This window comes from Pseudochaenichthys georgianus, unplaced genomic scaffold, assembly GCF_902827115.2.
Source record: "Pseudochaenichthys georgianus unplaced genomic scaffold, fPseGeo1.2 scaffold_464_arrow_ctg1, whole genome shotgun sequence".
In the NCBI taxonomy this organism is placed as follows: domain Eukaryota; kingdom Metazoa; phylum Chordata; class Actinopteri; order Perciformes; family Channichthyidae; genus Pseudochaenichthys; species Pseudochaenichthys georgianus.
In genome coordinates, this window is record NW_027263028.1 from 68388 (window position 1) to 81118 (window position 12731).

Genomic DNA, 12731 nt, shown 5'->3' on the forward strand with positions numbered 1-12731 from the left:
TTAGCATGTTAGCTCAGAGAGGAAGAACAAGCAGTTAGGAAGTCCTCCAGGTCTGTGGAGGGAGAACGTGTCAGAGGAAGGATTTATTGTTATATAGTAATGCCTATGTATTAATATTGAGAGGCAAGTGAGAACAACAGTGGTGATCCTTTTTTTTAAAAGTGACATTACTCCATATTTAGCTGACGCTTTTATCCAAAGCCACTTGCACACACTTCATTGCCGACGGGGGCAATTTGGGGCTATTTTCCCCCAGGAAAGGATCAGACTTTTGGTTTACCAGATTGTATTGTCACTTGCCTCTCAGGGCTTCCATACATATCCCATCAGCTGCATAAGAAACAAGAACAAAGAGTCTTTGAGAACATGCTTCAGTCAAACAGTAGACACACAGGATATTAAGGGAGGAAAAAGAGCGACATTAAAAGGAAACTGAAAAGGTTAGAGAAGGTGAAATGCAGTGGTTGACCCGTAGCGACGGCTGCTGACTCTCTAAAATCCACCGATGCAGAGGTGACGAATGTCACTTAAACGCGAGTTGAAATACTTTGAATGTGTTTTTGTAAACATGTTTGAAGTGTGTGGAGATGTCAATGTGTGTGTAGGTGAGTGTGGGCAGGGGAGGAGTACCTCCACAGCCTGGCTGTGATCAGACATAGACACGCTGGTGTTGCGGTGCCAGCACACATGCATGGTTGTGTTGGCGCGGTGGTGTGTCTGTTTGTCCAGTGACGTGCGGGAGGAGTTCATGTCATCCTCCGACTCCTGCTCCAGAGAAACCTCATCAGACGATCCTGAGGGGGAGGAGGGGGCAGGGCAGGAAGTTGTTTGGAGGAAGGAAGGGATTAACTACCTTTAAACTGTTTCACAATCACAAGGAAAAAAGCTTTTGGAAAAGATTCTCTTAAGTTGAGGAAAGCATAAAGATTCTCTTGTTACTGCAGACACATCTTAAGGCAACACAAACTCTTACGGTTGGAGTGATCCGTGAGTCCAGCATCCAGGAAGATACTGGATTTCTCCTGGGACTTCTTGGACATGTCTATAGCCAAGTTCAGATCCTCAATCCACTTCCCCATCTCCACTTTAGAGCTGAATCACAAACACAGACGGAGGAAAGGATTAAACATCGGGACAATCAGAATCAGAATCCCTTTATTTCAAGGCATGTTCATTATAGTGTCGATAGCAGAAACGACATCGTTAGAAAGGCTAAGTGACTTTGAAGAGACCACAGATAACGTGATGTGTGTTTGTAGGAGGTGGTTCTCTATGGACTATGCAGAGTAACACAGCAGTGTGACTTGTAGTCCTTCAATAGACTTGACTCTTCTTTCCCGGTCTCACCTGGCAGCCACAACGATGGTCCTCTGAGCGGAGTAGATGGTGAAGCAGTGGGGCACCGACCACTCGTTTTCACTTTCCTCAACCTAAGAACAAAAGAAAAACATAAGCAATACATTTGAAGCTTCAAAACACATTTGTTTTTGTTTAATGCTTTGGAAGGATGGTTATGAACTACTTGAAGTGGGGTTGTATAATTATCCATATTAAGTGTGCTGGGGAGGAGGCCAGCAGAAAAACTATATTAGCCACTTCAAAAATGGCCACTTAAAAACATTTATGAGTTTAAGTGTGTTCAATAACTGGAACCTTTTTATTCATAGATAAGAGCTTCAGTTCCCGTGCCGACCACCATCTCCTGTTGTTAAAACATTGACTATTGATATGTTCCTCATAAAACCTCACTTCAAAATATTCAACCTAACCTTTGATGCTTGGGAAAACAGGAGGAACGCAGTCGGAGAGTGTGACTCCATTCACAGACTTGCTCTACCGGAGCATCTATATGCATCTGTGTGGAGGTCAAACATGAAACGTTCATGTTGGTTTCCATCAGCCTCCCATCATCACCCAGGTCCAAATCACAACACTTCAGTTATGGCATAGAAACATAACCGCTTATATTTGATCATTTGAGATTCGCAATTATTTGTAATTAGGGTTTGATACACAACTAATGAAAGTTGCAAGCATCTTGAGCGATCTGCTATGTGTGTGTTTTTGATGTTTGATGCTTCTACGCAAGCATGGGAGAAGAAGGGTAGGGTTTGGGCATCCGACCTGGCAGAGCTCAGAGCACTTACCGGGGCATCCAGCACTATGAGCTGCAGCCAGGAGTAAAACAGAGACATGCACAATTAGGAGACCCGGGCCCTCCCTGCTCAACACACTGAATACCCACACATGTCACCAGCAGGTATTCTTCTTCTACACGTGTGTACCTACAGATCTGCTGGGATGTCTACAGCACTGATGAAGGCTAATGAGGGACACAGTTAAAAGGAGGTAAGAGAGCGTAACACTCACGATCATGCCGTGGAGGGGTAGCTGGCCGTGCACTTTGAACTGATTGGTCGCGGTCACACCTTTGCTTGTGTAGAGGAGCATGTCTGAGAACTGAAGAGACAACAGAAATATGACATCTTTAAAATACACACGTGCGAGTGTTGAAGCTTTGAATACAGTGTTAGTGGTTTTGTACTCACCAGGAAGAACATCCTTTGCTGCAGTCCTTTCTTGGTGAGCTTGAACAGACACCCCTCTCGTATGAACTCCTGCAAACAGAAGCTTTTCAGAGACTCAGTTTCCCAGCACCCCCTGCCCTCTGCTGCGTGTCACTGCACTCACCCTGCCCGGTGCCGTCAGGTTCTCGATCCCGATCAGGTCTCTCTGTAGCTCCGTCAGCTTCTGGAAGTTCTCCAGGCGGATCAGACTGCTCTGCAGCTGAGTGGCTATCTCTGCCACCTCCTTCAGAGCCTCTGCAGGGAGACACGCAGCATGAAGTCCAGCAAAAAACACAAACCAACATCAGCTTCTTCCAAACATCTCCGCAGGGCAAAGAGGAGAAGGTTTCAGAACTCACCCATTTGAGAGCAGTTTTGCCTTCATTTGTAGATATTTTTCATAAAAAATGTGTAAACACTACATCTTTTTAATTATATTAAAATGTTAAGTAAACCACAAGAATCAAGCCAGTATTACTCCCATCACTTGAATAGTTTACTTGACTGACAGTAAGGAAAGGCACATTTCAACATAAGCCTGGCATATCAAAGTGCATTACAAAAAACAATAAAAGCATAAGAACATATCATACAATTGCATTGAAATGGTTTTCATAGAAGTGGAAAGAAACCATCACAGTCTTCTGATGATAAATCCATGGAAACGTTTTTCCAAATCCTGCAGACAATGAGATCCCTTTAATCTGTGATATTTTCTTCAGGCGATACTTCGTAGGCTGACTTTGTGATTCTCTGAATGGGACAATTGAATTTCAGGTCAGAGTCCCTGACTACACCTCTTGTCTGGTCTTTTCTGTTGTTGTTAACATTGCCTATTGAAGCTGAGAATCATTCCTCCTGCTAAAAAAAAAAATACAATTCCTTATTTGTTTTATTGGAAAAAGTACTTGTATTGGACCATAGTGTCCTTTAGTAAGTAACATGTCTAGGAAGATAGGAAACACTCTTCACCATATCTGTTTAAGCTTTGTATCAAGATCAGACAACGTAATATCTGCATAGAAAAATTAACTGTACAGCATTTAAATATTGAATAAAATGTGAATATCAACATTATAAATGAAGATCCAAACCAACAGAATAAATGGATTCACTTTGTCATAAAACATAATGCACGTGTAAAGCACCTGACTGACTAAATATCTACACAATGAAAGACGTGATGCCTATTATTCAGGACTTAGGACTTGTGATTGATCATGACTAATCAGATTATTTTAGGGATTAAAGGAAATACATTTTTAAATTATTGACAGCAGTAGTACAAACATTTGTATGCAAACTCATTATTTAATCATAAGGGTTTTTTGTCAACTACAACTATCTTCAGTGTAAAACATAATCCACATGATCATTAGACTGTTGCCAAAGCAGAAGCAAGCAACACATTCATTTTGAAGTCCATCAAATCATTTTCAATTCATATTGAGAGTGAAGTCATTGGTTTATTGTGGCCGTATCACACACTGTCAGGTGTTCTTTTTGTACATGAACGACTGCCTCGTACATTATCCCTTGCATAATTAGAGAGGGGACATGAGAGGGGGGACTTACCCTTGCAGTCGTCCTGGTCGCGATGGCTGGGGGAGTAATGCTTGCACAGCCTCTCCAGGATGAGTTTGTAGTGCATGAGACGCTGGATGGGCTTGAGCAGGAATGTGTTGAGGGGCAGGTAGCAGACCTTCTGCAGCTCAAACTCTTTGTACACCGTCTCCAGCTTCTTCAGCCTCTTAGAGGCTTTCTCCAGCTCCGTCAGCACCTCGTCGTGTTTCTGCAGGAAGCTGGTGAATTCCTGATGACGATAAAAGACCAAGAGCGTGAAACACAGGACGTTCTGCTGGTAAGACAAACATTAGAGGAGAGTGGATTCTCACCTTTAGAGCACACATGTTCCTCAGCATCACATCACCAATCCTCTGGTAGTCCCCTTTGGCGTGAGCGTTAGAGCGCCCCTCCCTGAGGATTTGCACATTTTGCCATATATATATATTAGCATGAAAGGCGTCCACAAATCTTTATCACAGAGATATTATAGACCCTCACACAATACAGCCTGTTGAAATTGTGCAATATACTTATATATTCTTATATTTGGACAATTCTACCGTGTAATAATCATAATTTCTACTTGCAAAACCACATTTGTATAATATTTTAAAACCTTAATATGTTCACTTACCTATTTAAATGCTGCTGCTCATGTTTAGCCATGGATGAGTACTTATTTGTATTTTATTACTAATGTGTGTTTTTTTCTATATTTAACATGTTAGCCACTCTTTATTATTGTCTGCCTTTTGCATGGGCGTGGGAAGGGGGGTGCTGAGGGCGCTGCAGCACCCCCTAGCGGCAGGCAGGGGGTGCGGAGCTCCCCTGTCTGAATTATTATTTGACGGTTATTGCTGCTCCCGCTGTGCATAATCTGTGTAATATGGAGCCAATAAATTCCACATTGTTGGTAAAATAATATTTTGGCCTGCCCCGAATGTTGTTTCTGTAGCCCCGGACAATTCTACCTCCATAATATAATACATTAACCGTGCTTTACGTGAACCTCATCAAGACACTAGAGAAGACGGCAGGACTGTAATTTCCCGTGTTCAGTGAATGCAACAGAGGCAAGACACCAGACCAATCAGAGAGTTGCATGGAAATAAAAGTGTGTGTGTGCGCGCGCGGGTGCGTGTGTGCGTGCGTGTGTGTGTGTGTGTGTGTGTGTGTGGGGGGGGAAATAGCGTGTGTGAGAGAGGGAGAGAGAGAGAGGGACCGTGTTGTTAGCATCTGGTTAGCTAGCTGCACTAACTGACACAAGGAGCTGTTGGTTCCACAACAAGCTGGAGGAGAGTTCTCTCCTCTCAGACTGAGAGGCTCAGGTGAGCTAAAGGACTCTGAGTGTTTAGATAGTTAACTTTAGTCTAAGTTATCTCAGTGGGTCTCAAACGGTTTGGTCACAAATTATTCAAAAGATTATTTCCGCGGCACACCTTCATATGATCATTATCGTTATAAAACAAATAAGAGAATAAAGGAACAACAGTTATGAAATACTATATGGCAGTAAAACAAGAATACAGTTTGAAAGGAGAGTGATTTGTAATGGATAAAGAAAAGGAACATCTGCTTACAGTTGTGTTTCATCTGGGTGTTGAGGTGTATCCATATATCTCTTAATGTTGCTCTCAAAGTGCACCAGATTGATGCTTTTAACTTCAATATTTAAAAAAAATCTTCCCGGGGAGCATCCCCCCGGACCCCCCTAGAGGAGGTGAGGTCCGCTCCCCACTCGTAAAAAAGAGCACGTTACCCCTGCCTATATGCCGTGAGCTGATTATCGAGCCTTCATTGTAACAGTCGCGGGTGTACTGTGTTTGCGTGTGGGGAGTGCTTTTGTGCGTGCTCTATAGTACCCGTAATAGTGTTCACTGGAGTCCAGCACCTCAGCACCCCCACTCAAAACACCTTCCCGCGCCTCTGGCCTTTTGTACCTGCCAATGCCAATTTTGCCGTAACTCTGTACATTTCCCTGGTGTATAGGCTAAGAAAAGGCATTCTGATTCTGAAACAGTGAGGGACACACACCAGAGAGCCAGCCTCTGGTCTAACTCCTTGAGGAAGCCTCGATGGAACTCGTAGATGGGGTCGATGTTGGAGAAGAGGAGGGTCATCAGGCCTTCAGGCATGGCGTTTTCTTTGATCACAGCGCTGCGAAACCACTGGGAGCGGGGGGAGGGAAACACACTGTTGATGCCAATGCTCTCCTAACTGGTGTGCGAACATGAAAACTGTAAGTGGGTTTATGAGTTGGGCATAGAAAGGATTAACAGCCTGTTGTACCTTCACTTATCAGGGCACTGTAAACTATTTAACCTTACATTGTTATACAGGGGAATGTATCAAATTCAAACTATAAAACCATGTCAACAACAACTCACACAAACCGAAAGAGGAAAGGGAAAGCAATCTTAGGAGGTAGAATGATAGACAACATGATGCAGTTACAATCTAAAGCTTCAGGTGTATTCTCTTCAGTTTCCTCCAGCTGCTTAACTCACCTTGGGTCACACAAAGAGTATTATTTGCATTAATGAATAATCCTGCATTATGAAATGAGTCCTCTCTGGCTAAGCCTTCATAATGATTTGCTAAAAAGTACTTTGAGAAAAAAACAACATTTCCATTGAATATATGTGGCGGGCCTGCAGGACAATAAACGGTATTATTCTAACCATCAGTGGAGACTCCGGCTGAGTTCTCTGGGAGTTTATTGTGGGGCATATGCTTTGCATGTGTGCTGAATTGTTCTGTATTGGGCTGAGGAGAGATTGGGAAACAGTATTTACATTTCTAAAATCTAGGGGTTAAGAACGAACTCGTTTGGAGACCATGTACAAATGATGTTCAGATTTAAATGATGCATATCTGCGCGAGGACAATAATCTAAGTAAGAATGTGAGTCTTCCCATAATCAGTAGTTTAATAGAAAATGATTTTTGTAGTGAACTGATTATCAGTAAGGTATAGATTCAAAGGCTTTAGTGTCAAATGCACTCAAGCTACAGCGTAGAAGTGGCAATGAAAACCTTTCCGAGCTCCTCCAAAAATGCAATAATAATAATAAAATAAAAATAGTGCAAGAAGAAACTGAGTAGATTAGAATAGTGCAGATTAGGTTGCAGACCAATGTGCAAATAGGGTTTGTTATTCTTTTTCAATGGCTATGAAGTTATAGTTTCTCTTGTTATCACCTATTCCACATTATATTAAAAGAAGCATACGGTGCAGGTTTCTATGTTTGTTTTCTTAAAATGTAAACTGTGATGTTGAAAGATCAGAAAAGAATGGCAGTGAATGGAGACATGTTGATGCTGCTGCTGCTGCTGCTGCAGGGTGTTGATGTATACAGTATGAGCATGCTGCAGAGTTATCTGACATTAGGCAGATTTCTCTAACTTCTGTTATTTTATCCCAAAGCACTAAATGTGAACTTTGTGCTGCGTTTCTTGCATGAAGGTGCTGTACGAATAAAGTTCATCATTAATACACGGCCTAGGTTAATCCAAACAAAAACAGTAAATAAAAAGTAACTCACCACAGTGATGACCTCGAGGTCTTTCAGGTACGTTCGCTCTGTGGTCAGAATCTCTTTGGCAATGAAGTAGGCCTTGTCGGTGGGATATCGCTGAGGAAAAGGAGGGACATACGTTTCAAAAAAAGTGATGATCAACATTCCCTCCAAGAGAAAATTCAAATAATACTAACTTCAAAACTAGCTTTCCCTTTATACAGGATTCAGATGTTTCAAATTGAAATATGAACGTTATGAATGAAGCGTCACACTAAGTAACAATGGATTCACTTTCTGTCACAGAACCATGATTGCATGTGTCACGTCTTATTATTCATCCCTCCTACTCTAAAGGGGCTGTGACGCAGTGTACCTTCCTCCTGCCCTCCTCATCCTCCTCCTCTAGCCTGGCATTGCTGCCCACCTCGCTCAGGATTGGGCTTTGCAGGGGGGATGAGGCCTGGCCCGGCAGGCTGAGGGTGGACATCTGGAAGGAGGGAGACATGCAGAGGGAGGGGCCTTTGGAGGTGAAGGGGGAGTGCTGAGGGCTGTCCACCAATGCATCTGTGGAAGAAGGAAAACATACACTTATATATATATATATATCAAATATAGCAGGTTTTTAACAATTCAGTTAAATTATTTTTAACTATTCAGCTCAAATAAGTAAAGATTGCAGTGCAAGGTGTTGTGGTGTGAATTACAACGGTTCAAGGACTCTTCCCAAACAGGAAAAACATGATCTTGAAATGGGCAGGGTTAAAGTCACATGCTCTTCACAAGAAGTGGAACCAAACAGCTCAACAGTGCTGAATGCTGCAGACAGGCATGAGACACAACTTTATCTTGACCTTGCTTTTTCCCCGTAATCATCTCATTTCCTCTCAGAAAACACATTGACACTAAAACAAGTGGAGGGGTTCCTCACAAGCCCTGGCCACAAATGAAAGGGAGACAGCAGAGGGGAGTAATGGTTCCCACATTTCCCCCCTGCCATTGTTTTCAGAGCCCTCCACAAGTAGGACAAAATGATTCATTGCCAACAGAAACTCGCTCCATTTCAGAGAACTGGCTCTTCTTGCTTTTGTTCTGCCGTGAGCTTCACCACACAACACATGAGGAAACTGGGCTATCCCCTCACTGAGTCACAGGTCACCACAGCTGCTGCTTCACTACTATCAGAGAGAGAAACCAGGAAGGGGGAAATGCTGGGAGAAAAAAAGAAAAGAAAAAGTCACTACTCGACCCGGAAATAATTGCTCAAGCAAAGACCAATGGGGAATGTGGCTTGTCTGGAGGGCCGATAGTTGTTTATAGTTTGTTCCCACAGGGAATGACACAAGGGGGAACGGCTCCACAGCAGGAGGACGGGGCTGCACTCTGGAATGACTTGGCACAGAGCCTGTGCAAACAGCTGGAGTCAGGCTGAGGAATCCTGATCCGGCCCAACCCCCAACAGCACACGTCCACTGCCTTAACAGTAAACAGGCAGTGTGTATTTACTCGTTGCATCTTTTTCAATTATTGTTACACTGTAAATCCCTCCATACCAATGTGGCTATTCACTTTCTAGAACAATAAGCCATTTAGAAATTCAAAAAGAGTATGTGAGGACACCAGGATCATTTTGAGCATGTTGCACCTGCAAGTGAAACCAGCTTTTACTTTGTGTATGTGGGATCTCAAGTTTGTTGAGTCTTGTGAATGAATTAGCACAATATGTCCAGTTTGTCTGAGTATAACCCCCAAAGCCTAATATTTCTACAACAATCCAAGGTAAACATTATATTTCTTGATCTAAGACATGCATATTCTTTCAATGTGCGCATTGCAAGCATGTCTCACACCACTGGTGGTTTCTCTTAAAAGCAGTTAAAGAATAACCTCCACATTGCGTCTTCGGTTTACGGCTGTGTAACTTAAAAAATAATGTTAAGTCTTGACATTCATGGTAACAAAAAGTGATTACTTTATTCGTGAGAGTAAAAGCATACAGGTTGTACAGGTTGTTGATAATAGGTCAATATACATACGTTCAGGGTTGAGTGTTGAGTGTTGATGACTTGATGCCTAAGTGCTGTTAGCTGAGCTGATTCTAATCAATCAGCCCGTTGTTGATTCAATATTTAATTGAGATTTGGGAGAGATCACATGGCAGAAAGCTCCTCCAGGTCTAATAGGTAACTGATGGCACGTGAGACTAAACACTGCTCCAGACTCTCCAAGGTGACTCGACTGCTCACAAAGTGTTCATTGGGGAAAATGTAAAATGGCCATCCTCAAAATGACAATGAGAACTTGTGAATGTTTAACAAATGACTCTTGATTACTAAAGAGGAGAACTTAATTTAGACAACCCCTTTTCCACATAGATGTTCGGCGGAAACATCTAGACTGTATTGAAAAGTAAACAGGATCATACACCTGAGATATGCAACGTGTTGCATGAGAAGAGTGAAGTCAGGGCTATAAGGCACAAGAATAAAAGAAGACTATCGTGTACAGAAATAGCATATTGTGCAAGTGGATTATTCTGACAAATAAAGTGAGCTCAAAAGCAAACGGGAACTTGCTCTTGGCAAGTGGCACGAGTTAATGAACACAAACACTAGTGATTATTTTGATATGAACAACGTATAAACGCTCTGTGTTCTCTGGCACGAGCACATTTATTTTAAGAAAGACTTGACTAAACAAAAAGAGCATTTAAAAAAGCTTTGTGCATGCTATTGTGTCACAACGAATTACCGTTCCTATACAAATACTTTTAAAAAAACATCACAACAGCTAATATAAAAGTACCGAGAAATTCATAGCTAATGTGCAAAAGATGCCCGTTTCCTTCCAATCAACAGACAACGACCTTGTTGGTACCCTGACCATAGCTAACGCTAACACTTGCTGAAGGCCACATGAAAGAGACATCAAATGAGAATACAAGCCTTCTCTATCTGAAGGGTTTCCTACAACTTACAAACATTGATCTTTCTGATGTTGAAAAGCACTGCATTCTTAGTTTGTGTAATAAGTGAGTACTTCTGTACTGTTATCTATACAAGCACAAAGCCTTACAAGCGTGTACAATGATACATTCATTTAGTACAAAGTGGTGTTAGCAGTGTACTCAATGGCTCTTTAGGACACTGCTTACATTCTTTAGCATAGCTCAGCATGAGGCTAAATGTTATTTGTGTCTAAAATAGATTTGTATCCTTCAGACATCATGAACCTCCATGACACCGTCTACACACTGTGAACCAGTCCATGTGGACAGTGCCGAGTTGAGCCAGCAGGTGTCAGCGAGGCACAGAAGTGCAAACTGCAAAGGAGCTCCAATGCTGGCTGCAGTGTTCTCAAACGGAAGGCCTGTGGGGATCCGACTGGGACCACTATCCCTTTGATCTAATACAGATTATCAATGTGTAGCTACTGGAAAACTGCACACGCAGTAGCAACTGAGAAATTAGATTTTAAAAGCTAATTGATTTAAAAACTAAATTTGGTCAGCACAAAATTAAATGATATCACATCTTACCTGTTGGTAAGTTATTATAAAAAAGAAAATGGGGTAGAAATCATTACAACAAAATATTTGACTTTGCTATATCTGTTTCATTCAATTGAAACTATTAAGCCATGCAAAATGGGATGAAAAACATTATTTAACTTTTATCTGAAATCCAGATTCCAATGTATTCAGCATATGGGATGCTTATCTAAAAAGACGTTCCCATGTCAATGTGTATATTAATGTTTTAAATGACATGAACATCTATAGAATTATATAAAGCTTACAAAGTAAAAGCACATCATGTTTTATTTTTCTGAAATTCATGAGAGATTCCCCAATAATCAATGTTTGCTCTAAATAAGCTGAATGTTCCAGATAGGAAACTGACAAAGACGATGAAAGGACTAGGTTATTCAAGAACCTCGTGAAAATTAAGGTCACATATAAACCAAGTTTCATGAGAAGTACAAGTCCAGATCTTAAAACTAAAACACTACAAAGATGTGCACCAACTCTGACGGGAGTGCAGGCTGTTAGAAATGACTCAGACTATATGTATATATATATATTTTTTTTTTTTTTAAGAGTATGGTTAAAAAAAACTTTGGAGCCAAGGAACGAGGACATACAAATAATCAACAATGTCTGAGATTAAAGATTTAATATCCTGTGTGAATACACATTTTGTTTTTAGCACAAAATCTGAGATTATAGTCACAAATTGGGGGGAAAGGCTTCACTTTGCCAGGTTTGATCAACCTGCTACTTATTGTCATTATTAATTATCAAGTACTTAAAATATGGGTGATTTACATTTTAAAATTAGGTGGTCCAGAAGGGTCTGCGAGTGCCATGGCCTGCAGGTTATGGCACTGAAGGAGGAAACCCTCAATTCCACTGCCCCCCGTCAGCGGGTTACTATAGAACAGGTTCTGCTCGGGGGGAAGGACACTATCAGAGCCCCAGTCGGAGTCTGAGTCCGAGCTGCCGTTCCCAGAGCCCTCTGTGGTCGTGGGGGGGTAGCTGAGCTGCTCCAGCTGCTCAACCAGGTCACTGAACTGCACAGCAGAGCTGCTCTCAGAACGCTCCGAGTATGCCGGGAAGTTGACCAAGGAGCTGGCCTCTGATTGGATATCAGAGCCTGGCAGGCGGAGCGAGGAGGAGTCGCCCCCCCCGTAACTCGCCGACAGGGACTCTCCTGCAGAGCTGAGCCCCAGGTTGTCCAGGGAGCTGCACTCAGAGCGGTTAATAACCAGAGAGCTGGTTTCAGAATTACCCACAATGCTATCAGGAAAGGGATTGGTGTTCCCATTCAGGTCCTCAATGCCCACACTAAAGATCCTGTTTTTACTCAGGTCAGATCCCTCCACAAAATCAAACTGATCTACCTTATCATCCAGCCCAAAAGAATAGGCCTCGGCACCCCCACCATAAAAGGAGATCTCAGTGGGATCATCATCGATGAACTCCTCAGTGACGTGCAGCGGCGAGTTGGACATGGAAAACATGGCATTCTGTTTAGTACGCAAAAGCTCTGCCTCAAAAGCCTCAGGTGTAAGCACTCCCT

At 42.3% G+C, this 12731-nt stretch overlaps 1 protein-coding gene across 4 annotated transcripts in view; it reads right to left on the minus strand.

Annotated features, from left to right (window-relative positions):
- Positions 1-12731, minus strand: part of farp2 (FERM, RhoGEF and pleckstrin domain protein 2) — a 64925-nt gene that overhangs the window by 13129 nt on the left and 39065 nt on the right. For 3 of the 4 annotated variants that reach the window (XM_034078691.2, XM_034078688.2, XM_034078690.2), the window contains 11 exons: positions 8027-8217; positions 7678-7767; positions 6168-6301; positions 4463-4544; positions 4143-4380; positions 2692-2822; positions 2550-2618; positions 2371-2460; positions 1348-1430; positions 974-1092; positions 631-794 (listed from right to left, as the gene is read on the minus strand). In XM_034078691.2, coding sequence (XP_033934582.1) covers positions 631-794; positions 974-1092; positions 1348-1430; positions 2371-2460; positions 2550-2618; positions 2692-2822; positions 4143-4380; positions 4463-4544; positions 6168-6301; positions 7678-7767; positions 8027-8217 — 1391 coding nt within the window. The remainder of the gene's footprint in view (positions 1-630; positions 795-973; positions 1093-1347; positions 1431-2370; positions 2461-2549; positions 2619-2691; positions 2823-4142; positions 4381-4462; positions 4545-6167; positions 6302-7677; positions 7768-8026; positions 8218-12731) is intronic. The other variant, XM_034078689.2, reaches the window with a different exon arrangement.